General features: G+C 41.6%; 1 protein-coding gene across 1 annotated transcript in view; it reads right to left on the reverse strand.

Moving 5' to 3' along the window:
- Positions 1-27,416, reverse strand: part of kst (spectrin beta chain, non-erythrocytic 5 kst) — a 117,232-nt gene that overhangs the window by 72,860 nt on the left and 16,956 nt on the right. Inside the window, 19 exon segments of the mRNA XM_073085222.1 lie at positions 312-482; positions 1,295-1,444; positions 1,831-2,043; positions 2,387-2,522; positions 5,800-5,953; positions 6,434-6,522; positions 6,785-6,990; positions 7,904-8,126; positions 8,942-9,072; positions 9,364-9,450; positions 9,797-9,935; positions 10,436-10,623; positions 11,202-11,314; positions 11,747-11,862; positions 12,323-12,480; positions 13,214-13,330; positions 16,264-16,431; positions 22,328-22,500; positions 23,162-23,372. Coding sequence (XP_072941323.1) covers positions 312-482; positions 1,295-1,444; positions 1,831-2,043; positions 2,387-2,522; positions 5,800-5,953; positions 6,434-6,522; positions 6,785-6,990; positions 7,904-8,126; positions 8,942-9,072; positions 9,364-9,450; positions 9,797-9,935; positions 10,436-10,623; positions 11,202-11,314; positions 11,747-11,862; positions 12,323-12,480; positions 13,214-13,330; positions 16,264-16,431; positions 22,328-22,500; positions 23,162-23,228 — 2,799 coding nt within the window. The 5' untranslated portion in view covers positions 23,229-23,372.

Here is a 27,416-nt window from a genome sequence, read left to right on the forward strand (position 1 = left end):
GGAACTCAAGAAAACATGTGCTTCCAACACGTCAGTCTCTTGCTGCTACCCAAGTAGGACTGAGTACGCGGGTAGTGCAACATATCTTATTATACTAACTGCGGGTAGTACACCACAGTTTACAGTTTTATCCATTCATATCGTAGAAATAAAGGGAACTAAGGGAACCCCCCTTTCGACCCCAATTCATGAGCGAGCGAGCGTCATTTATGAGCGCTATTCAACATAATCTTAATTATTGGAGGATATATTTACGATTAGAATCCATTCGATTTGCACAAGTATATGAAAAAATTATATAGGACACTCACCGGTACCACCCTCGGCTCGATCTCTCTCACGTAGTTGGCGGGCACGAAGCCGTCGGTGCGGTCCGCCTTGCGCACGGACCACCAGTCGGGGTTCGTCTTGTTCATCAGGAACATCACCTCGCCCTTCGCGATCGATATGCCCTGACCGCTGAACGCGTACAGCGCTTTCACCTGGGGAATCAGTCGTGTACATTAACTAGGACATTGTTAAAAAAGAAACGCTTAAAAATATAGCCTATGTCTCTCCTGCCAAACTGTCCTCCTGCCAAACTCCTGTCCAAAACTGTTTGGACTGTAGAGCGTGACAAAGAATGTTTCATACATACATACATACATACGCTCAAAAATATTACTCTCTTAATCATGCGGTTTCCTTTGCTGTAAAATTTAAATTATTTCTCACGTGATGCGTATAGATCACCAAAGTCGTCAGACCTTTTATTTTCTAGCAAAGCCAAAAACAATTTCATTTACTGTACACCATACATATTAAAACAAATGCGGGCGCAGAAATGTCGTATCTTAAAATAACTAGCTGACATCATAGGATAAGTATAGATATCCCACCGCCTTGTAATTGAAGAAAGACATTAAATGACTTAAACAACTGACAATCCTTTCAGCCATTTAATGGCTATCATGGTGTAATTTACGCGTAACAATGCCGACAAAAGTGCGAAGAAATATCGTTTCATTCGTAAACAATGTAAAAACTACATTCTTATTAGGAGCGAGTGATCTTTACTAATCTATGACTGACATCAAATCAAAATTAAATTATGTTAATAGAGTTCAAAGTCTCATAACATATAACACTTATAACCACAGTACATCACAACCAAATGTCAAAGAAAAATAATAATTAAAAGTACGTAATCATCAAAGAAATATCACTGCTTGTAACACACAAAACTAATAACTATTTACCAGTACATATAAATCGTTTATTTTTCATTCAAAATAGTTAAAGAGTTGTCACGAACCTGCGGCACGGACCTCTCCTCGGTGACGGTGCGGTGCTCCAGGCGCTCCACGGGCTCCTCCTCCCACACCTCGGTGGGCACCAGCCGGGACTCGCTCACGTACTCCTCCTCCTGCTCCAGCCCGCTCCCGGACTCTACCTCCGTTGGGAGCTGGGGAACATGTTCACAAATGTATTTTTTTGCACATTATTTTTTTATTTTATTTTAAAGTAAATATAAATTATAACTATAGATATACGCTCGTATATTCAATAAATACATGAAATAAAACTTATTACTAATTTATTTAATTGAGGATTGAAGGTTTTTGTAAAAATGAGCCACGGACAGATATTTGAATAATGAATATAAATATCTGATTCTGGGTCTGTATTCGTCTTTGTAAGTGTCCATTGCACCCAAAACACGGAATCCCAGAGTGAACTTTGTGTGTAGAAATCGTCTTTTAAACGCTATTGTTATAACTTTTAAGACCATATTAAAATTTTAATACAAATGAGGGAACTCGTCAAAAACAAACAGCAGAAAGTCCAAACCTGTAAGGTATGTATTCCAGCAGCCTGCAGTCGCTCTGCAGCGGACTCCAGCTGCGCCAGCTCGGCTCGGTACGCCTTCAGCTCGTCGTGTAAGATCCTCTGGCGCGCCAGCAGCGCCGCTGCACCGGGAGCGTCCTCGCCACAGTCCTCGCTCGCTACTAGAGCGCGCTTTTCTTTCATCCAGGATTCCGCTTCATTGGCATCACCGTAGAACTGTGGATATTTTAGTTTATAGACAAATTTCATTATAATTTTGATTAATAGGTATTAGTACAAAACGTTTCTTACGTATATTACTAATATCAAAAGTTGTTATCAAACTACTAATATCAAATTAGTTCTTATGGTGCCTTTTTTGTCAACTTTTTCATACTTAAAAGTAAACTAACCTTCACGAGGGTATTTTTGCACGTCAGTCATTTAACAGGCAAAAAACAAAGGTTCATAAGTACTAATAGATGCGGCTAAAGGAACTTCACTCTCAGTGGAACGTTAGTAACAGCATAAGGCCGCCCACAACCGAACCTATCAAAGGTTACACAAGTGCGATCCTCACCGTGTGCGCTTCAGCCGCGTCTGCGAGCTGCTTGTCGCGCGCGGCGGCGAGGTCGCGCAGCACCGCCCACTGCTGGCTAAGAGACGCCAGACGACGCTCTATCTCCGCGCTCTTCGGGTGCTTCGCGTCTATCAAACTGGGGAAGAGAACAGTTGTTTAGTCTATGGTCAATATGGTTGTTTATACCAAGTATATGAATTTTAGGAGGAGACGGTTGTAGCACGCTAGGACGAAGATACTAATTTTCTAGTACCCCCATAGACTTAAAATGGAAGTTACATTCATGATTAAGTGCACAAAATGTGTTTTAAATGTTCGACGAATATTGTATAAAAATCATTACAACATAAGGAGGTTAATTGAGTGAGGAGGCGGTCTAGAGGAGACAGATCAGAAGAAGAAAGTGGTGTAGAGCAGGGAATATAGAATAGTAAATAATGTAAGAGAAGAAGACATTTTAGAGGTGCAGGAGTTAGGTTCGGGTTTGGTGTAAAAGAAAAGGGTGTGTCAGGTGGAAAAACAGTGTAAGTGTAACGGCGGTGTGCTGTAGAAAAATGAGGAGTCGGTACAATAGAAAGGGGTTTAGAGACAAGTGAGACTGAAGGATGCGACAGGCACGGAGAAATAGGCGAAGGAAGTGTAGGGGGATAAAGATTATAGGACAGAAGACGATGTCAGGTGACAAGAAAGAGTCATAGGGGCGCAGTACCTCAGCCCCTTGGCGCGGTGTCGCTGCGAGACCAGCTCCCTGGCGCGCAGCTCGTGCAGCAGCGCGGTGTGTGTGTGAGGGGAGGGGGGTGTGGGGGTCGCGGGATGCGGTACCTCTGCCCCTTGGCGCGGTGTCGCTGCGAGACCAGCTCCCTGGCGCGCAGCTCGTGCAGCAGCGCGGTGTGTGTGTGAGGGGAGGGGGGTGTGGGGGTCGCGGGATGCGGTACCTCTGCCCCTTGGCGCGGTGTCGCTGCGAGACCAGCTCCCTGGCGCGCAGCTCGTGCAGCAGCGCGGTGTGTGTGTGAGGGGAGGGGGGTGTGGGGGTCGCGGGATGCGGTACCTCTGCCCCTTGGCGCGGTGTCGCTGCGAGACCAGCTCCCTGGCGCGCAGCTCGTGCAGCAGCGCGGTGTGTGTGTGAGGGGAGGGGGGTGTGGGGGTCGCGGGATGCGGTACCTCTGCCCCTTGGCGCGGTGTCGCTGCGAGACCAGCTCCCGGGCGCGCAGCTCGTGCAGCAGCGCGGTGTGTGTGTGAGGGGAGGGGGGTGTGGGGGTCGCGGGATGCGGTACCTCTGCCCCTTGGCGCGGTGTCGCTGCGAGACCAGCTCCCTGGCGCGCAGCTCGTGCAGCAGCGCGGTGTGTGTGTGAGGGGAGGGGGGTGTGGGGGTCGCGGGATGCGGTACCTCTGCCCCTTGGCGCGGTGTCGCTGCGAGACCAGCTCCCTGGCGCGCAGCTCGTGCAGCAGCGCGGTGTGTGTGTGAGGGGAGGGGGGTGTGGGGGTCGCGGGATGCGGTACCTCTGCCCCTTGGCGCGGTGTCGCTGCGAGACCAGCTCCCTGGCGCGCAGCTCGTGCAGCAGCGCGGTGTGTGTGTGAGGGGAGGGGGGTCGCGGGATGCGGTACCTCTGCCCCTTGGCGCGGTGTCGCTGCGAGACCAGCTCCCTGGCGCGCAGCTCGTGCAGCAGCGCGGTGTGTGTGTGAGGGGAGGGGGGTGTGGGGGTCGCGGGATGCGGTACCTCTGCCCCTTGGCGCGGTGTCGCTGCGAGACCAGCTCCCTGGCGCGCAGCTCGTGCAGCAGCGCGGTGTGTGTGTGAGGGGAGGGGGGTGTGGGGGTCGCGGGATGCGGTACCTCTGCCCCTTGGCGCGGTGTCGCTGCGAGACCAGCTCCCTGGCGCGCAGCTCGTGCAGCAGCGCGGTGTGTGTGTGAGGGGAGGGGGGTGTGGGGGTCGCGGGATGCGGTACCTCTGCCCCTTGGCGCGGTGTCGCTGCGAGACCAGCTCCCTGGCGCGCAGCTCGTGCAGCAGCGCGGTGTGTGTGTGAGGGGAGGGGGGTGTGGGGGTCGCGGGATGCGGTACCTCTGCCCCTTGGCGCGGTGTCGCTGCGAGACCAGCTCCCTGGCGCGCAGCTCGTGCAGCAGCGCGGTGTGTGTGTGAGGGGAGGGGGGTGTGGGGGTCGCGGGATGCGGTACCTCTGCCCCTTGGCGCGGTGTCGCTGCGAGACCAGCTCCCTGGCGCGCAGCTCGTGCAGCAGCGCGGTGTGTGTGTGAGGGGAGGGGGGTGTGGGGGTCGCGGGATGCGGTACCTCTGCCCCTTGGCGCGGTGTCGCTGCGAGACCAGCTCCCTGGCGCGCAGCTCATGCAGCAGCGCGGTGTGTGTGTGAGGGGAGGGGGGTGTGGGGGTCGCGGGATGCGGTACCTCTGCCCCTTGGCGCGGTGTCGCTGCGAGACCAGCTCCCTGGCGCGCAGCTCGTGCAGCAGCGCGGTGTGTGTGTGAGGGGAGGGGGGTGTGGGGGTCGCGGGATGCGGTACCTCTGCCCCTTGGCGCGGTGTCGCTGCGAGACCAGCTCCCTGGCGCGCAGCTCGTGCAGCAGCGCGGTGTGTGTGTGAGGGGAGGGGGGTGTGGGGGTCGCGGGATGCGGTACCTCTGCCCCTTGGCGCGGTGTCGCTGCGAGACCAGCTCCCTGGCGCGCAGCTCGTGCAGCAGCGCGGTGTGTGTGTGAGGGGAGGGGGGTGTGGGGGTCGCGGGATGCGGTACCTCTGCCCCTTGGCGCGGTGTCGCTGCGAGACCAGCTCCCTGGCGCGCAGCTCGTGCAGCAGCGCGGTGTGTGTGTGAGGGGAGGGGGGTGTGGGGGTCGCGGGATGCGGTACCTCTGCCCCTTGGCGCGGTGTCGCTGCGAGACCAGCTCCCTGGCGCGCAGCTCGTGCAGCAGCGCGGTGTGTGTGTGAGGGGAGGGGGGTGTGGGGGTCGCGGGATGCGGTACCTCTGCCCCTTGGCGCGGTGTCGCTGCGAGACCAGCTCCCTGGCGCGCAGCTCGTGCAGCAGCGCGGTGTGTGTGTGAGGGGAGGGGGGTGTGGGGGTCGCGGGATGCGGTACCTCTGCCCCTTGGCGCGGTGTCGCTGCGAGACCAGCTCCCTGGCGCGCAGCTCGTGCAGCAGCGCGGTGTGTGTGTGAGGGGAGGGGGGTGTGGGGGTCGCGGGATGCGGTACCTCTGCCCCTTGGCGCGGTGTCGCTGCGAGACCAGCTCCCTGGCGCGCAGCTCGTGCAGCAGCGCGGTGTGTGTGTGAGGGGAGGGGGGTGTGGGGGTCGCGGGATGCGGTACCTCTGCCCCTTGGCGCGGTGTCGCTGCGAGACCAGCTCCCTGGCGCGCAGCTCGTGCAGCAGCGCGGTGTGTGTGTGAGGGGAGGGGGGTGTGGGGGTCGCGGGATGCGGTACCTCTGCCCCTTGGCGCGGTGTCGCTGCGAGACCAGCTCCCTGGCGCGCAGCTCGTGCAGCAGCGCGGTGTGCTTCTGCCGCAGCGCCAGCACCGCGCGCAGCTCCTTCGCCGCCACCTCCGCGCGGCAGATGCGCTGCTTCTCCGTCACCCAACCTACATAACATAAGTAAATATGTTAGTGCCATTAGTACGTCCTTGGAGACCATGGTATCTAAGGGATGTCTAGCAGTGCTCAAGAAGTTTGCATTGTCTTCCATAGAAGTTACTGCAGCATCCTCCTTAAATCAAATCATTTTTTTTTATTCATAATAGGTTCTTTACAGAGAACTTGAATGTCAATAAAACTACCACCACTTCACAAGGTGTTTCGTTATGGAGAAGAAGCGGCAAAAGAAACTCCATAACTCCTTAAAAGTTATTGCAGCGTCTTCAAATTTACTGCAGTATTTTTTACTTAGAAGTTACCGCAGCGTCTTACTTAGAAGTACTGCACGGTCTTCCATAGAGTCTTCCAAGTTCCTGCGGCATCTCACCATGAAGTTCTTAATGAGTTCCTTCTCCATTGTAATAAACGCCAATACGCACAGCCAATCGCAGTGCGTACTACTTTCACTATTTATTACTCTGACTAACCTTCTTCCTCGTCATGGTCTTCCAGGAACTGATACAGGTTCCTGGCGTCTTCTAGTCTCGCCTTACGGTCCTTGGCGGCTGCCACCAAGCTGTTAATAAAAAAAATATAGTTATAATCAACCATTCATTAACATTTTGGTTAAGTATTTTTGTAAAATATTCTTATGTTTAACAAAGAAAATTATTTCATTTCAATTATTGATCTGCTGTCTTTACAAATTGCCCTAAATTATGACAATACTGTGACGGTGTAAATATAGAAATTAATTGTCGTAATTAAATATTAATATGTCTAATAAAACATTATCTCCGGCCGGCCACTCTTTAATCCTTAGCCAGCAGATCCCCCACCTGTCGTACGCGTCCTCCAGCTGCTTCCTCTGCGTCTCCAGCTGCTGCATGAGCTGCGGCGGCCCCTCCGCGGCGGCGCCCTGCCGGACCAGCCGCCGGATGCTCTCGTCCAGCGCGCCCAGCTGCAGCTCCTGCAGCGCGTGCGCTTGGAGTAGACGCTCCACGTCTACTAAGTGCCGGCCGACTTCTTCGGATTGGAATTGAGCCTGAGGAAGAAAATTATGTTTCAGGTATTGTTTTATTATGATGTGGCAATTTTTTTGTTTAAATATATTAATTGATATGACCCGTTTTAGTTGTATTGTCGCCTAATTTGGGTGCCTTCAAGTTTATTGCCATTTAACGGAGATATCATGGGTCCAAATTACTAATCGATTATCTTCATTTCAGTACAGTTATCTAATGAGGTCGAAGGAGGGAATAAGATGGGAGCAGTGTGTACAGTCATTTTACTACGGTATGGATAATTAGTTTATTGTGCTGCTTGGGTTAGTGTGAATTGTAATCAGGTTTCTGAGCGTCACAATGATGAATTAAACATCGTATGAATAGTCCTAGAGAAGCGGCAATAATTGAACCTAGATAGGCATTACGATTGCGTATTCAGAGGTAAAAAAAACATCTCAGCGAGCGTGTGCGCGGCCGCGTCCGCCTCTCTCAGCAGCGCGCACGCGTGCGCCATACTGGTGAGCCGGGTGAAGTGACGGACAAATGAACGCTACAAACGCGGGATTGTTTTTTTTATATAATATGGGAGTAGCAGACGAGCATGCCGTCCATCGGATTAGATATTCCTTCCTGAGGTCGGCCACAGATGCGCCGCTACCCCTGAGGACTACGCTTCGGAAAAGTATGTCTACCTTACCACACCCTTCAAACCAGAACACAGCAGCGCTTAAAACTGCTGTTATGAGGTGGTATGGCGGTGGTGCCGCCGGAGTCGCACCACAAAGGGTTCTACTCCGATAGGTGTGTACACGTCACCTTCATCTCAGCGAGCGTGCGCGCGGTCGCGTCCGCCTCTCGGAGCAGCGCGCACGCGTGTGCCAAACTGGCGAGCCGGGTGAAGTGAAGGATAAATGAACACTACAAGGGCCAGATTAGATTTAGAAGCGTCACCTTCATCTCAGCGAGCGTGTGCGCGGTCGCATCAGCTTCCCTGAGCAGCGCGCACGCGTGTGCTAGTCTCGCGAGCGCGGCGCGGTGCCGCTCCAGCAGCGCGAGCAGCTCCCGCCAGCGCGCCAGCACGCCCGCCTCCGTGCGAGCGACCGCCTCGGCGCCGTGGTAGCGCTCGCGGACCAGCTCCGCCGCCATCGCGGATAGGTCCTCGAAGCGCTCCGTTCTGTTGGGACAATTAGTGTTGTTGTTAAGACATTGTTCAGGCTGAAAATGTTGTTTAACGTACTTTTGCAAACGTCACGAATTTCGACATATTGGAAATTACACATGAGTGTAGAATACTGTACAAAAGTCATAGCCTGGTGGTTTTCGAAATATTGGAAATTATACACGAGTATACAAAAGTGATAGCCTAGTGGTTAAAAAACTCGGCCTCTCGATCGAGGGGTCCGAGATTCAAATCCCAGGCACGTCTGATTTTTCAAAGTTGTGTGCGTATTAGAAATTAATTGTCACTTGCTAAACGGTGAAGGAAAACATCGTGAAGAAACCTGCATACCTGAAAGATACATAAAAAAAATCTCAAATATATGTGAAGTCTACCAATACGCACTGGAATAGCGCAGTGGACTATGGCCTAATCCTTCTCATTATGAGAGGAGACCCAAACAGCAGTGGGACAGTAACAAGTTGATGTTAATGGCGATGATGATGATACAAAATAAACGTGAAATTTTTAAAAGCTACTTAAAATCTTTTCTTTTCATTTTCTTAAAAATGACTTTTTTCCTTTAGTTTGTCATATATCAATACTTGCCAATATTTGATCCTTATAAGCTACATTATCTGATAATGAAATAATATAGGCTGTTTTTCTTTTTGAAAATGAACTCGTTCGATTCTTGGCTAGAAAAATATATTAAAATAAATCAAAAAAAAGCAGTTTTAGTGTTTAACAAAATCGGCCTCGTAATTCTTTACAGCATTTTTGGCTAATCCTTAGTTTCTTTGGCCCTGAAGTCCCTGAAAATTCTATACCTGGCGAGTATGTCAGCGGAGATGGCCTCGTGTTTCTTGACGGTGGCGTCCACCTGCGCCAGGTTGGAGCCGTAGCGCGGGTCCGAGAGCACCTGGATCATCTCCTTCAGGTACCCCTTGCGGAGCACAGACTGCGACAAACATCACACAGATTAGCAAAGTTATAAGAGGAGTTTACTTGTTGTAACTAGATGATTTTTTACGTAAAACTAGTATTCTAGATACAACACTGTACTCAAGAAATGGTAGTAGTGTTCAGAATTTCGCGACGCGACTCTTTTCTATATTCGGAGCGGACTAGTAGTTTGGCGTGGACTATACCTATGCCTTTTAAAAACCTCAACTTGTGCATCCCGCATATTACTCAATCATGAAACAATCTTCAGTAGATGAAAACTTAGCTATTTATTAAACAACAATACCTTGGTGTTAAACTTGTAGTTGAGTTGTTCGAGTCGTTGTTGTCGCAGTAGTTCTGTTCGCAGCGCCAATTCACGTGCGTGTTCCGCCTGAAATATTACATCAGTATATTAAATTTATAATTCATCTAATCTACATATAGAAAATATCCATTTTCTGCTTCCCAGCTAAGCACTTTACTTCCCAGAGGTGGGTTGAGCGAACAATCATCTACAATTGTCAAATGAGGGTTAATAGAATTCATACACTATGGTTTTTTTTTTTATTTTAATCATCGCACTGGTACGTTTTCGCACAATGTTCTCCTTCGCTATTAAAGCGATTAAAAATTATTTCTATTGCGAAACTTTAGAAAGCTTTGATAGCGTCATTCAGGAGACATATCACGCCATCCCTTGACGAATTTAAATAACCCACAAACTATAAATGCGTTACCTGTTCAAGTTTCTGCCAGGCCCTCTCGAGGTCCTGGGGCAGCTGGCCCTCCAGCGGCGCCCAGGGCTCGCCCACCAGGCTCTTCTGCATCGTGTTGATGTCGAAGTACAGCGCTTCGATCTCTGAACGCTCCTTGTACCTGGAAAGATTAAATATCACAACAATCAAAAAAATATCAATTACGTAAAGAAACCCTAGCGTAATATGCACTTGGAATGCCGCCGTTATGTAAGCTACGCCAAGCTTACAGATAAATTCCGGGATATGGTTTAATTATAGTGTGTACATTTTATTGTTTCCCTTTTTAATAAAATTTAAACAAAAGATGTCATAGTTATTACTAATGATTGAAAAACAAAACAGTCTACTTTTTAACACATTTTTTTTTATTATCTTAACTCAGATTATATGAAATAATACTTGATTTAACATGGTTAATGAATTTAAGATTATTTAAAAATAAATTGAATTTAAAACTGTAATCGGTATTAAAATATTCCCGTTAATGAAAAAGATTTCATTTTCCAATTAATTACTCTTCACAATTGACAATAACGGCATATTCTCCACACTTACAACGTTCTAATCACTCTTTGGAATAATCGCAGCCCTATATCTACCGTGTTGTTAAACACTCACTTGGGCGGTTTCTCGACGGTGCGGTACTGCTTGAAGGCGAGCAGCAAGCGCTGGATGCCGTCCAGCGCGTTGGGCAGCTCGCGGCAGTTCAGCTCCTCGATCTTCAGCCGGATCCACTCCAGCAGCGCGCACACCAGCCGGCTGTACTCCGTCTTGCGACCGTCGCAGTCCATCAGCTGCCCGATGATCTGGGTACACAAATTATTACGTTGAAACGGCTTCTTTCATATTGTAAGACTAGCAGACGAGCAAGTAATTCAGTTGATGGTAGGCTACTGCCGCACATGGATATCTGTAATCAATCCCAGATAGACCTCAGATAGGTATATGTAATATATTCCTACCTGAGATAGTCAGATAGGAATATGTAAATATATTCTTACCTGAGGTCAACCACAGGTGCGCTTACCCCTGAGGACTAAGCTAAAATGCCTGGGATAAGTATGTCTCCCTTACCACACCCTTCAAACCAGAACACAGCAGCGATTAATACTGATGTTATTAGACTGAAATAGGTGTGGCGGTGTTGCCCCGGAGTGCAACCACAAAGGGTTCTATCATCTTAGATCACTGCATGCAATTGGTACACGTACCCATCACATGTTTCTAGTAACACATGTATATACTCACACATATGTAGGTATATAAATGTACATTTGTTTCTGCACGTGAATATGCATTCGTGTTTCCCTGTATGTGTACGATGTATATATGTACAACCTTGTGTGAATAAAACTGTCATGTATGTAAATAGTTGTTATCTCACATTGGCAATCCGGCGGCCACTCTTCTGTTCGTTCTTCATGCGCGCGAACGTGTGGTAGTAGCTCGCCACGTACGTCATCACCGACTTCTCGTCCGGCCGCGTCGTGTCCACATCTGTAACGCAATGTTTTGTTGTTATTATTTAAATATCGCGGTTTGTAGCTCTGAAATCTAAAGTTACTCAAGGCGCGGTATTTACATTGATTTATAAGCACTTCTCGCTAAATCTATAGTCCATTTATACGAAGTCGTTCAACAAAAACGGATTAACCGGATTAACCGCATTAACTTGGTGGGTGTTTGAATACGAATTGCAGTTTATACTGATCGGGACTAAAATAGTTCGTAATCGAAGATTAATTTAAATACGCTATTATGCGTTTTTTCATGCTTTAAAAAGTTGTTAAGTCAGTCAGTTAAGAAACCAGTCGTTAAAATTAGAGCTTTCGGCAATTTTCAACCAACTATATAACTGTATTTTTTACTATCCTCATTGGAACATGTGTTCAAATACAAGAATGATAAATGATTCCATTGTAATCTCACCTTCAGCGTCCAGCAACTTAGGTATGCCAAGGTGCTTGTGCGCCACGTCGAAGGCGTGATTGAGGGTTTCCACATGCTCCGTGACTGGGAGGTCTGACCAGCGGAACAGGTCGGGTCTGAAATAAATATTGTAGTTATATTTGTTGTAAATATTTTTTGGTAATTCTATTTAGGTCCACTGCAAAAGAGAAGCACACATTTTTACTTATTACAACCATATGTTTATATTAAGGTTTATCCTTGTATGTGCAATGTGTGCGTTTAAATTGTCGTAATTGACGGTGTACAATCTTTCCTGGTTCGATCCCGGATATATCACTCTCACTTGTTTGCCTTATAAAAGCAGTTTTTGACGCTGCTGCTAATTTGACAGATGTGATAAACGGTGTTTTGTTTATAGTGGTAATAGAGACGCTTACAAACTACAATATTTATCTCGAGTAGTCTAATTTTTTTGGACTGATTACAGGTGAGCTATATTTGCTATAGGCAAGGCAATGGCGGCCAGTGGGTCATTTGTTGACGGTAATGACCACTTCAGTTTCATACTTTGACAAGAGTAGTGGTGTATGCTACCTATGAGCGTGTATAAGGGCGTTGAAACCCAGCCCCGAGCGCCAGGAGTCTGTAAAGTTGTGAATGTGGACGCCATGGTAGCCGCTGGTCTTCCGCTGACACCACAGCAGTAGCGCGTCCTTCGCTGACTTCTTCTCCGAGGATTCATTCTCTTCGTCCTGGAGACAGGTGATCAAATTAGATTTCAGAGATACACAAAAACTACATATTTTTCGGAAGTGAGAATAGGCTGTACCTCTACAGCATCGATCTTCACATAAACCTCATAGTAATCTTTATAAACCCTTTATTTATAACTATGTACCCTAAAAAATATTTTATGATTAATCTTTAAAAATCCTAAAACCCATATGTATTTTAATTATGCATACAAGATGGCTGAAAATAGGCTGTACCCTTTTTTTTTTTTTTTTTTTTTTTTTTTTTTTTTTTTTTTTTTTTTTTTTTTTTTTTTTTTTTTTTTCTCGAGGGGGAAGTGGCGGATTTACCAGCAGGCTGAGTAAGCTTCAGCCTAGGGCGGTATGATTTATATTTTTGGGGCGGCAAATTTGGGGACAAAAAAAAAACGGGAACCGTGTCACGAGCGGGCGTGAGGAGCAAAAAAAACCGTGTCACGAGCGGGCGTGACGAACAAAAAAAAACGGGAACCGTGTCAACGGGAAACTAAAACATGACAATTGTAGAAGCAGGGGCGGCAAAAACTGTACAGCCTACACCTTTTTTTTTTTAATCCGCCACTGGCTGTACCTATAACAGCATCGGCGTTGACAAAAAATCTCAAAGTACATTGTAAATCTTATTTACCCTGAAAATCTTTATAATATTCTGACAAATTTCTAAAACCCATATGTATTTTAATTATGCATACAAGCTGATAGATAAGGCACCCACCACATCAATTTCGATCTCCTGGATCTGGAAGCGCAGGATGATGGTCCAGATCAGACCGAGGATGAGCCGCGGGTTGCCGTCCACTATGTCCTCAGCACCTATCGACTCCAGTCGCACCTGAAATTATAGTTCATGTTTTAATGACGTCAAGTCTAGGAGAATTTTGTCACCGGCTAATGAAAATCTGTTTTTAACAATGAAATTAAATACAGATGTTATCAATTATGGTTTTAATAATTTTATTCCAAAATGCAGAATTCGTTTAAAAATTACGAAGCACCCCACGCGTTTAAACAGTAAAATTAATTCCTGTCAATCATTTTATTATTGTATTAAAAAGTATTTTATACTTTTAGTAACTATAAAAGCGAGAATTTTTGTTTATAAAACTATAATTTGCTTTCATCAGAATAGCAACGCACCAGCGACTGACCTATTAGCAGTGATATTATACTATAAGATCTGCTCATTTGCTCATTATTTTTTTTAAATATTAAGCATTATGTATCATCTATGAGTGTAATCTACTAAAATCTGCATTATTGTACACAAGCAGCATGTAAACTTAATCCGAGCCCTACGAATACTTCGGTGAAGCCCCACAAAGTACCACAAGGTTTCAGTTCTACTGTTAGTATTCGTGTCGTGTTCTGAACTATGACAAAACTATCACAAACTATATAAGAAACTTAAACTATTGTGAATGAACTGTATGTTATGAAATCTCTTACGATACTATTATGTATTTACTTATACTGCACTTGATTTTTTAAGATAAAGATAAAGTTTTTTTTTTTTTTTAAGAAAAGGAAAGGTTCCTAACTGCCTAATTTAGTTCGTGAATATTTTTACGCTTTCTAAAATCACGTTGAAAATACTTTACTTCAATCCATAATGGGGCATAAACCTAGAATATGATTCAGGCTTTGTTGTAGGGAGTCTTACGCTTAAATGTGGCATACAATAGTGTTCGCAGCCAATTAAATATGTTTATAAATAAATAATAGTTAAAAAAACTAAAGAATACGCTTTTATAAAAAATTCGACCAAAAAATGAAAAATAAATAATAGTTTAAAAAAACTTAAAAAATACACTTTTTATAGAAAATCCAACTAAAAAATAGAAAATATTTTTTTTTAAATTTGAATTAAGAATAGTGTAAATAAGATAAAAATATTTTTTATTGTAAAAAAAGCGTGGGGTGCATGGTGTCAATAGTTATAAATATTTTATTGATAGATATTGAGTAGAAGGATTATCATTTTGATAATATCTTAAAAAGCACAATTGTCATCGGTCCTTAATAAGTATGCCAAATTTCAAGTTAATCCGACGTTTTGAAGGGGGTTAAAATCATGTTCAAAGATTCCGTTACATACTAACATACCAACATACATACGTCTGAAGCTAATAAAAGCGTATTAAAATGGTTTTACTTTTAGGTAGATCAAGAGTTAAAATATGTAGCATATAAATAAGTATTTTTCTTGCCACGCCTAATTAGCTTTTTTTATAATAATAGAGGAGTAGCAGACGAGTATGCAGTCCACCTGATGGTAAGTGGCTACTGCCGCCCATAGACATCTGTAATCAACCCTAGATAGGGTTAGATATTTCTACCTGAGGTCGGTGACAGATGCGCCGCCACTGCTTAGGAGTAAGCTGAAACGCCGCGGAAAAGTATATCTCTTTTACCACACCCTTCAAACCAGAACACAGCAGCGCTTAACACTGATGTGTTCTAAAAAAATCTTCTTATTTTTCCCGCGTCGCGTCGTAAGTATGATTTCAAAACATCCCACTTCAGTTTGCACGTTCCTAATCATGTAAGATTCCAATACACGTATTAGCAGTGCTAAGTTGAGCGCATGTTATCAGCACTATCTGATAACATCCGCTCACTGATAACGCGGCCTTGTACTCTCTTTGGGTGTGACGTCATTCATATCTTCAGTGTTTAACATAATAGATTGAGCTGTAAAGATACTACCGGGTTTGTATGACAGATTGTATACTTTTCTCTTTAATAGGAGCAAAGTTGGCGTGAATTTTAATTTTTCGATGGTGAGATGTTCAATTAGGAAAATTTTTTACTTGTGTTGTGTTGTGTTTGTGTTGGCTTAATAATAGTTCTTAGATGGAGAGAGGTTCAACTATAGGTTTTTTAACGTAAGCTTTTCTGCTTAGCGTTCAAATATTTATTAAAGACCACTTTTATAGCCTACTCTAAGAGTTTTAAAAAAAAATTAAAATGTTGTAATTTACAATTAAATGTCAAAGATGTGTATTACAAAGCAATTCAGGAACCGACATACGCTTCTGACGTAAAGACTGAAAAAATCTCTTTCTAAGCCGACCTTTCATTACCGACTCCTTTCAGGTTATGTCTCTTTAGACGACTACTTTTCATCAGATAAACTGTCTTTTATATCGCACGAGCCTTCGGTAAATGGGCCTTTGTAAAAGTGACTCACTCAGGGAACTTCTAACAAATTTTCAATGCTGTATAAAGGCTACTAAAGGCTTATTTATGCTTATTTTTAGACACGCGTTATGTTAGACAAAATAATATTTTTATATAATGAACGAGTATATTAATGTATTTGTATCTACCATAAAACAGCTCCATAGATAGAGGTCGTACATAGTAACATTGTATAGAAAAATAACATTTTGTGTGCCTCGACCCGTTTCTGGTACTTTTAATGTCTGGAAATATAAAAGGAGCCTAATAGATGCCCAAAACCGTAGACACCCAGTGATAAACCCATGATAAACCTCGCTCGCCCAGTAACTAAGGTGGTTTACCACCCATTTTTAGAGATCGGTAAAATGAAACCGTATTGTGGTACCTATTACTAAGCGCCCACTGTCTGTCTATCTCTCACAGGGCTCTATCTCTTGAACCGTAATAAATAGACACTTGAAATTTCTACAAACTATGTATTTTTCTGGTCGCTACAGTTAAAGTCTAAAATAAAATGGGGTCCCACACAACAATTGATACAATAAATTAATTTGATTAAAATTTACAAAACAATTTTCTTACCTTAGTGTGCAGGAAGCTAAGACTCTTATTAACGTTCTCGATCTTGTGCACCCGCATCCGCCCAGAGTTGGGCCGCGGCAGGCGCTCGCCGCTGATGATCTCCAGCAGCTTCAGCAGCCGCCGCCCGTCCGCCAGGTCCACGAACAGGTCCTCCACCTCCATCCGCGCCTGGAGATAATTACGACATTAGTTTTATTTTAGTGTGGAGAGTTTATGTGACTCGTCAATGGATGGTGACTAGTGCGTTTAGCTTCTTGTTTAATGGAGACGTAGTTTTTCGAGGCGTTCCAGCTTAGTCCTGAGAGGTAGCGGCGCAAGGGTAGCCGACCTCAGGTAAGAATATCGAGTTAGGACTCGATATTCTTACCTGAGGTCCAGATAGGTCTGGGGTTGGTTACAAATGTCCATGGGCGGCAGTAACCACTTACCATCAGATGGATTGCGTGCATTTTTATATAATATAGGAGTAGCAGACAAGCATGCAGTCCACCTAATGGTAAGTGGCTACAGCCGCGTTTGGGCATCTGTAATCAATCCTAGATATGATTAGATTCATGAGGTTGACACACAGAAGCATCCCTACCCCTTAGGATTTAGCTGGAACACCTCGGAAAAGTACTTACTTTTCCGCTGCTGTGTTGTGTATTGAAGGGAGAAATACTTATTTCTCCCTTCAAATCAGAACACAGCAGCACTTAACACTGCTGTTATGATAGGTAGAAATAGGTGTGGTGGTGGTACCGCCGGATTCGAACCCCACAGGGTTCTACCACCTTCAAAATCCAATTATAGCAACTGCCGAATGAAGGTATGGAATTATCTCGGGGTAGACGTGATTTAGTCTTATCTGAGGTTGCGTTGCTACCCTTAAGGAGTAAGTTTGAATGCCTCTTAGAGGTCGTATAGGTCGCCCTTACCACACTTAATAGTGATGTACCTACTAAAGCAGTCATAATTGTGGAGACAGTGCCTCCGAAGAAGTCGCGAAGGGTTTGGTCCTCTTGTTACTTTAATTTGAAAAGAATGTCAGTTTACTTCGAACTTTAGTACAGTAATAGATGGTGATTTGCATATCTAGGTCACGATTTTCATATTAAAATGGTAGAAAAGATTTTTTTAATCCACTCATAAACATTGGAATATGGAAGGCCAGTTGCACATAATCACGTTTTAACAATAAGGATGTAATATCGCTATATAAAGTGGTATAATATGTTGAATATGAAGGTTTTCTCACGCTACTGCCCTACAAGCTATCTAAATTGTATATTAATCTTTGTTTATCTATCTGGCTGGATATGCAGCACACTTGCATAAAAGACTTCCAAAGCAGGGATGAATTTCATCCATGAAGTAATGACTAAAAAGAAGAATCTTTGTTCATTATTCTCTTTATAATATAGGAGTAGCAGACGAGCATGCAGTTTAATAGTAAGTGGCTAGTGCTGTTATCAACCCCAAATAAAATTAAATTCCTTCCCGATATCAGACAGGGATGCGTTGCTACCCCTGAGGACTTAGTTGAAGCGCCTTGGATACGTATGTCTCCCTTATCACACCCTTCAAATCATAACACAGCAGCGCTTAACACTGCTGTTATTAGACAGAAATAGGAGTGGCGGTGGTGCCGCCGGAGTCGAACCACAAAAGGCTCTCAAGGTCATTTCTATATCCCGGATTAGGCTGGAGATAGAAATTCCAGTCACGATATGCAAGATTAAGACGAGATAAGGCACTTTACACATCACTTTGAAAAAACTTGAAAGAATACGAAAGAGGCACAAAAATTACTTCCATTCATCATAAATTCATTTCATATCAGTACAATTTAATCTAATAAAATGGTCTTATAAATTATGAATTTCAATTTTAAATACGAAAGTTAATAATTTAATAATATTTCATTACTTTCATTACTTTACGTTTTTATTTATTTGCGAACATATAATATTGACGCCTAATCAAACTTAAAATCTACTTAATTTTTTGTTATCTTCATAACAATTAGCAATCAAGCAAAACCTATTATAAAGTCATGTTAAAACCACGCATACCTACAGTATTGCCCTTCGAGTTAGTTCTCACGTAATTGTTAAAATCGATTATGTTAACTATTCATAGCCTGGCTTGGGAAACTATTTTATTTACCTAATAGTATGATTGAGCAGCGTGGTTGAGAATGGAACCTGAAACCACCGGTGTCAATCTACACTAATATTATAAAGAGGAAAACTTTGTTTGTTTGTTTGGTTGTAATGAATAGGCTCAAAAACTACTGGACCAATTTTAAAAAATCTTTCACCATTCGAAAGCTACATTATCTACGAGTAACATAGGCTATGTTTTATATGAAATATATTTGATAAATAGATTTTGAGGCGGTACAAAGTTTGCCGGGTCAGCTAGTTTTATATAAAGAAATAAGTTTTATATGATTGTTGAAAAATTCGTTTCTTAGCAGTTGTCTATGAGAAAATTTCGAATTACTGAACCGACTTGGAAGGATGGATCAATAAATATTTTTTACGACATATATTTTTTGCGCCATAATATCTTTTATGTATAAAAAACTAATAAGGTTTTTGAAAGTCAGTATTACGAAATTTTAGTTCCGATATGGTCCACGGGGGACGTTTATGAGTGAAAAAGTAAACGATAATCATTTTCGAGCAAGCGTAAAAAATCATATAAGGGTAGAACAGGGATTCAAACCCGGCAGCGCGGTACAGTGATCGTTGCACAACGAAAATCATTATATAGTAAATAATGTTTAGATTTTTGAGCTTGTGAAGGACGCATTGTGTAATTTGTTATTGTTACAAGCACGTATATTTCTCAGTTCTGCGTACAACTGACCGAGTGGCACACTAAACGTGCCCGATTAGCACTAAATAGTTACAAAATATGATTTGACTAACATAACTTACAATGGTATTTTTAAAATTGTTTATAATGAAAAGAAAATTATTGTAGTTTACCGATTTAAGAAGTTATAGTTCAGTGATTGTAACTCCGCCTTTCTCAGGTAAGCAGGTTTCCTTGCGATGTTTTGCTTTACCGTTTAAGCAAGTAATCATTTCTAAAACATAACTTTGAAAAATCAGATGTTCGTACCCGGGAGTTGATTCTCGGACCCCTCGATTAAGAGGCCAAGTTTCTTAGCCACTAGGATATCACTGAAATGGATTGCAACCAACATATAGCAATTCTATTGTATGTGAGTTATGAAGGTATTTCATTCGATTCTCATTGACACATATTCGCTAATATTAATTCTATTGTATTCGCACTTTACTATTTACGTATGCTTTATGCCAGCGGTTCTTAACCTGTAATATATAAGCAAAATATGCTTCTGAATGTGCGTACATCATACAGCCACCTTAGTGCAAAAGTTAAGCGCTGCTGTATTCTGGTTTGAGGGGTGTGGTAAGGGAAACATACGAGTACTTTTTCGAGGCAATCCAGCTTAGTCCTCAGTGGTAGCGGCGCACTTTGGTCGATCGCAGGTAGGAATCTAATCATATCTGGGCTTGATTAAATATATCCATTGGCGAGAGGCTACTTATCATCGAGTAGACGCATGGAGTCCACCAATCATCTGCTACTCATATATTAAAAAATATGTAAATGCAAAACTTCAGCTCAATAAATTGCGGTTAATTGGGTTACAATGCAGTTGCAAGTTATGCTCCTCACATACATTACTAACTAAACATTAGAAATTAATTATCCCTTATTTAAACTGTAAAGGAAAACATCGTGAGTAAACCTGCATACCTGAGAAATCTTAAAAAAAGACATTTCGAAGGTATGTAAAGTCTACCAATTCCCACTTGTCCAGCGCGGTGGACTATGGCCTAATCCTTCTCATTCTGAGAGGAGACCCGTGCCCAGCAGTGGGACAGTAATGGGTTGATGATGATGATGATACATAACTAACAAAGCAAATTCAATACAAGTTTGTAAAAGGTTTTTTAAACTGGCATACGCTTAGTAGATCCTTATACGGAACCCTAACATTACAAGAGCTATCTATTTGAATGGATGACATCAGCGCACAGAGGTCACAGATAGCGGCGGCGCATAATTAGTTATTAATAATTAATCTCGATTGTTTACTGGTTATTATATTGTTGTTTAACTGTGGCGGTCACCGACACTACGAAGTTATGTACCCATCGTAGATTTATTTATATAATTTTGCAGCTTAATTTTGAATTTCACGCAAAAAAAAAATTGGGTGCGGTCTATGGTAATAGTTGTTAGGCGCTGCTGTGTTCTGGTTTGAAGGGTGTAGTAAGGGAGACATACTTTTACGAGGCGTTCCAGCTTAGTCTTCAGTGGTAGCGGCGCATTTGTGGCCGACCTCAGGTACAAATCTAATCTTATCTGGGGTTGATTACAGATGTCCATGGGACTGCATGCTCGTTTGCTGGTTCTATACCTAATATAATCAAACAAATGGCAACTCCTATTTGTAGCACTTTTTGTTCGGACGCTTTTTAAAGCAAACACAACTCCATTAGTTGTTAGGTCAATGATAATGATGAAAGCGTAAAAAAAACACTTCGACATCTAAAAGTAGTCCGAATGTTCTAAATGCTAACTAATGCTTAGAACTGCATTCGTGCATAATTTACACAGAATGACATCAACAACCTCACGACACGACCTTGTCCCGTCGTGGTCGCAACGAGTCACGATACGGAATACAGTGTATTTAGCGCACGTGATGCCTCTTAATACAATAGTGACAATTGCATGACAAATACGTATTTTCTTTGTATATTTCCGTGTCATTATGTTTGATCTTGAAAACAATTATGTTAAGGTTATGGATGCGTTTCTTTTTAGGAAATACAATTAGCAAACGAGAATGTAGTCCACGCTCTATTTGATGGTAAGACACTTCCCTATGGACGTATAATAAATCCGAAAAAAGGATGGAAAAAGTGAAGGTTAGTTACAAATCCCTTGTTACCCCTCAAGACTAAGGGAGGTAGTAAGGCGCATGAGGAATAGTGAGCTAATACACAAACGACATTTACGTCGACGACGGTCGCAAATTGTTGTCGCCGAAAGTCAGCCACTGTCGGCCAACTGTCGTCAACTCAACTTTGGTCGTCTAATTCTCGTGGCCTTTCGTCACGGTTATATGTTATCACTATGTAAAATGTTATAATATTTACTTTTTAAAAGATACAAATTTGCACACGTATGGAATTTCTTTCGCCGCTTCTTCTCCATAGCGAAACATCTTCCAAAACAGTGGTAGATTGTTGACGTTCAAAAAGAGTTTCATATGAATCAATTTTGAACAAATGAAATTTGAATTTGGACGTAGTCGGCGGTCAGTATACGGTCGTTGATGACGACTGTCGGCAACGACTTTATTTATACATTGCTACAATTGTTTTTAAGACATATCACCACTTTCTTTAAGTAAATGTGATTCACATGGAGTTGTAGAAAGCGATGTAATTCGCAATTCAGTATGCGCTACAAATCTGCGACGCAGTTAGAATGGAATGATAAGAATTTACCTTCACCTTTGAATGCAGTTCTTTCTATACGTCGGTAAAATGAAGGGAACAGTATTTTGAAGATAGTAGAAACCTCTTAAGTAAAACTGGCTAAATTACTCACATGAACATAAAAATAGCATTTTATAAAATTACAGCAACTTATATTTCTTAACATTTAAGTTTTGCTGTAACCAAGTATGTAGAAATAAATTTTAATAAATACTTGATTTTTAACTAAGCTTCTTAATAAAAATAATAGAAGTGTCTGTTTGTGTTATTTTTTTTGTCTGTCTGTCTGTTTGTTTCGGCTTATCTTCGAAACTTTTGGACCGATTTTGACGAAACGTCCACTGGCAATTAGCTGATAATATAAGAAGTAATGTTGAAGTAAGAATCTTCGACCTTTTTAAATTTTAACAGTTACAAAAAAAATAAAATTGATGAAGTCTCTATAGTACTTAAACACTAATACGCGGGTAAAACCGCGGGGCACAGCGTCCCAATAAACTCCTACTTTAAACAGATAAAAATCTCACCTTCTGCAAGAAGCTGTTGATCCATTTCGTGAAGGTCTTCTTCTGTATGTGTAGCCGCTCCTCCTGCAGCGCCTTGATGCGCCCCTGCTCGAACTTGAGCGCGTCCTCCCGCTGCGTCATGTTGGTACGCTGCTGCACTGCCGCCGCGTACCCGCCCGGCTCATACTGCGGCCCTGGGGGTTAGAACGGGTGATGAGTTATTGTTTAAACTCGGCCTTGAGGGGTTATAACGGGTGAGCTGTTAGTTATTTCTTAAACTCGGCCTTGAGGGGTTGCAACGGGTGATGAGTTAGTTATTGATTTAACTCATCCTTGAGGGGTTGTAACGGGTGAGCTGTTACTTATTGATCATACTACGGCCCTAAAGGGTTAAAACGAGTGATCAATTAGTTGTTGCTTGTACTGAGGCCGTAGACGTTAAAACAGGTGGTCAGTTAGTTAGTGCTTTTACTGCGACCCTGAGGGGTTGATACGGGTGATTAGTTCATTGATTATATTAAGACCCTGATGAACTGAAGTGGGTTTTCCTTAGTTTTACTTATTTCAATAAATAAAGATAATAAAATAGTAGGATAATAGTATAAGTCTTTATCATACTACAGATCTGGGGTCTTAAAACATTAATAAATTAGTTTTTACATAAATAATTTCCAGTATTGCAGATCAATGCAAGAATACGTATATTATTATTTAGTACTTTAATACAGGAATACTTCTTAACTACAAAGAAAATAAACTGATTTCAAACACGTCAAATTTTCACTCGTATTTAACCAACGGTATGTAGTTTGCCCCTGAGGGGTTAGAAAGGGTATCAACTCTTAATTAAATTACCATATCGCCGTGCAGGCTGATAATCCTGGTAGGAATGGATGCTGACGTTGCTCAACTGCCTCTGCATTGTTCACGACATTGGCGCACTTTGCCACACTTTGTCACACTTCTTGGTACACTTTTAGCACTTTAGACACTTTCAAAGTGGTATACGATATGTTTGTTAAGTTACTTATTGTCTAAAGCTTGGATTTTAAATAATTTTGGCATACTGTGAAATTAAAATTGATGGTTATTTTCTGTATTTTATACAGTTGGCATATTTGGATCCTTTTGCGGTTTAGAAGTAAAATTATTATATTTTCGGAATGTAAGGCCTTAATATGCAGTTTTATATCACGATAAAACTCCTTCATTTCCATCGAAATCCCACTGCGGTTTTTGAAAAATAAACAATATAACGATTTTATTGTTTGCACCCAACATTATAAACGAACCACCACGACTATAAATTTAAGAATACCTATACTAAAAAGCATAACTGCGAACGTAGTAATAAACCTACATATATAAACACTAAAAAGATTATTGATAGTAAAGATCAAAATGATTTTAATCAAAAAATATATCCATTGTCTATTTATACGCATCCCAAAGAAAGAATATGACCGCATCCCTTTTTTACTAGACCTATTCCCAAGAAAGGGACAGTAATTAACCCATGATGACGATAACAGATGTGAATAGGTGGAATACCCATTAGTAACTCTGATTTACTGGGTTAATCCTCGTGTGATAACAGTCTTAATAGAAATCTTACCGAGAAGCTAGAAAGTAGTGGGAAATGAATTGTTTACGCGTTCCGTTGAGATCGGGTGATAGACATCTTGATTGAGCTATATGTAAGCTAAATTTAGCATCTGCCTTCAATAATAGCGTATAGAATAGTTTTATAATTAAGAATTTCACCAACGAATTTCAGAATATTTCTGGCATTCTCTATCAATGATTTTTTTAAATAATAACTGAAAACAAAATCCACAAAGTTAAAAAAATGTATATAACTAGCAGTAGCTGTAAAGTGTTAAAAATCGCATAAAGAAATTGTACATGTTAATCAATTTTATAAACATATTGGATGTATGTTTTGTCATTAAACAACAGTGTACACAAGCTGATAATTTAGCAGTTACTTTAAAATTATATACAGTTCAGTTTCTTATTCATCCTTTTTTATTTATTTAATACCATAAAAATATACATTGGTTCACAATTGCAAAATATTCATTTAAACCCATTGTAGGTTTGTCTTGTATACTGTGTTACCCTGGAACTGTTGCTGTTGCTGAGTTGCCTTAAAGCTGTACGTTGGACATACTCATATCATTATTAATTTTAATCCAAGATTGCAATTTGTTACACGTCTGCGACCGACCATAGTAAAGACTCAAATTCTATTTAAGCTAAATTGCAAATATCCCGAAAAAGTTTATATTTACTTATTTCTCAATGCACGCATGAGCTCCCATCGGACAATACAATATACCATGTGTAACGGTGTATCGTGGCCAAAAGTGGTGGTGGACCATAGAACACGGGGTAATTAGCGGTCACGGTCGTAGCCTCCGTTATAACACGTTATAACAACGTAACATGGACTCCTGTTTGAAGTAAAACAAAAGTAAGCATGAATTATGTGAGTTAAGCGAATTTTCTTACATAAATCTTATAAGCTTGCGTCACTGATGTTTTTAACTGGTGTAAGTAAAACAAAGTATATCATTGTGGCTCACAGAGAGATTTTTTGATATTACAATTACCTAATATTGAATTAAAAAGAAAACGCTATTATACACTTTTAGTCGGTCTTCTACTCTTAGTATCAGTAGTATATGTTTCATCATTGAAATTGCGAAAAAGCATACAGTTTATCTCATTATATTATATGATTACTGCCACCAGTAACCTCATTAATCAACCTTAAATAGATTTCCTCTGGTATCCTAACGACAATAGAAAAATAATCCTTTCTGTAAATAGGTTTATCTTTCCTGTCACATGAAAACCACGAAATGTTATTTAATAATAGCTGCATCTCCGACAAACAAAAATAAATAAATAAGTACAAATTATAATTTTATTACATTACATTTAATATTATCATGTGAATAATGCACCACGCTCGTCTAAATATAACATTTCCTTCGTAAATCTATGTCATTCACCGTTATCAGTGATAAGGGCACTCCTTTAACAGTTGTACAAACACTCGTTTGATCTGCAATTTACATGTCTGCTTGGTATTTACTACTTGGAAGCACTCTAATAAACGATAATATGATTGTTGATATTTGCCTTTTCTATATAAAATAGTAGTAGAGGAGCATGCAGTCCACCTGATTGTAAGTGGCTACTGCCGCCCATGGACATCTGTAATCAACACCAGATTGGATTAGATTTCTCGAGTTTTTTCTACTCGAGTTCGGCCGCAGATACGCAGCTACCCCTGAGGACTAAGCTGGAACAGCAGCGCTTAACACTACTGTTATTACTACTAGGTGCGGCGGTGGTGCCGCCGGAGTCGGACTTATTATTAGGTAACCACAGAGGGTTACCTTCAATAATAAGTTCGTTCGTATGCGTTAAATTTTTTTTTGGCGCGTTTGGATACTAATCCGTTTAATTACCTGTTAATTACCTGTAATAATAAGCTTTTTTCTTAGTTTCTCTGTATTTTACCAAGTTTTGACGAGTTACCAATGCCACGCCTATTCCTATCTTAAAACAGCAGTATAGTGCTTCTGTGATTTTGAAGGTTAAACCTCCACTTCAGGAAGAACTCTCATCACATCTTCGGATAGTTACAGATGTTTTTAGCATCAATGTCATTACCGTCCGATGGACTGCGTGCTCATTTATTTATTTATGTATTTTGGACATAGACAGTTGTGTATTACATTACGTAATCTTAAGCTAACTTAATATATGTTATCTAGACTTTGAGTGCCAACTTCTACTACTTCTATATTAAAAAAAACCCGCTGGATTATAAAGGAAATTAGACAAGCGTGTAGCATTTATAATACCTTAATCAGCCAAAGCCAACAAAGGATGATTTATCAAGGAATGTACAACATAGGACCGAGTGATGTGGAATGCAATCACTTCCTAGTTTTGACGCACGTCTCAGAATGCGGCAATGACCTTAGCCCAGCGCGTTATGGGCAGCGAAAGTACCTAGGGAACTTGCAAGGGATTAGACAAGTGGCGAATGCTTTCAACGTACAATACTGACGTTTTATGACACGTGTTCTTCATATTGCAGGATTAAGACTTCTTGATGCCTTAATCCACTCATGTGGTCCCCATAAAAAGTGGGGATTTTTTAATTGTTTCTGGTGAGTCTAAGACGTGATGCCCAAAGTAATCGCTTATTTTGTTTCTGAGCTAATCCGGCACTGGTTCATTGTTTACAACTGAATCGAACAGGAATTCATATTCCTCAGAATTCTGATAAATTTTGATGTGATATTCAAGATCGCACGGGAAAACATAGCTGTTTGAAATGTAGCATTCGCGGTACCGTATCAAGACGCGATCATACGATGTTCTAATCAAATCAAATCAAATTAAATTTATTTGTGAATTGCTTAATATACATATTTTAAAAATACAATACTATGCATTTTGTCATCGCTGACGTACAAAATTATTCTAATGTTAAAGTATTCATTATTATCTATTATTTGAATACAAAAAATACACACAATAAAATTATCATAATTAAAATTCAATAGATCATACTATATAAGAATTTTACGCCATTTATATAATTAGATTTCAATATAATAAAACTTCATATTACTGAATAAATGTCAATAATAATAAATAAATCAAACTAAAATAAGTCTGTAATTAATATTCGATCTATCTGTTAATTTTTTCCCTACCTATGATCAAAATTTCACAATTTCTAGTAAATGGTATCATGGACATTTTCTTAAAAGAGAATCAATATTTTCAATAAATCTAAAAGCTTCGCTACTTTTGCCCAAAAAAAATGGGTTTAACAACTTGTTATCGGAACTTGTATTAAATTGACGTAACCGGGAACCGAACCGGTAGTCCTTGACCTTTAGGAAGCAGATGCAAGTTACATCACTACCACATAAATATGTTAATGCGTAAAATGTGTATCATCGAAAATAATTAAAGATTTTTTTAAGTTATTACACTATAATCTTCCTAATTCACCTGATTACAATCCTTTTAACGTGTTATGGTAGGTGGTAGAAGCATTCGTGGTTCGACTCCG

The sequence above is a fragment of the Epargyreus clarus genome, unplaced genomic scaffold (genome assembly GCF_041222505.1).
Source record: "Epargyreus clarus isolate Ecla_fem2 unplaced genomic scaffold, WU_Ecla_fem_2.2 ptg000022l, whole genome shotgun sequence".
In the NCBI taxonomy this organism is placed as follows: Eukaryota; Metazoa; Arthropoda; class Insecta; order Lepidoptera; family Hesperiidae; genus Epargyreus; species Epargyreus clarus.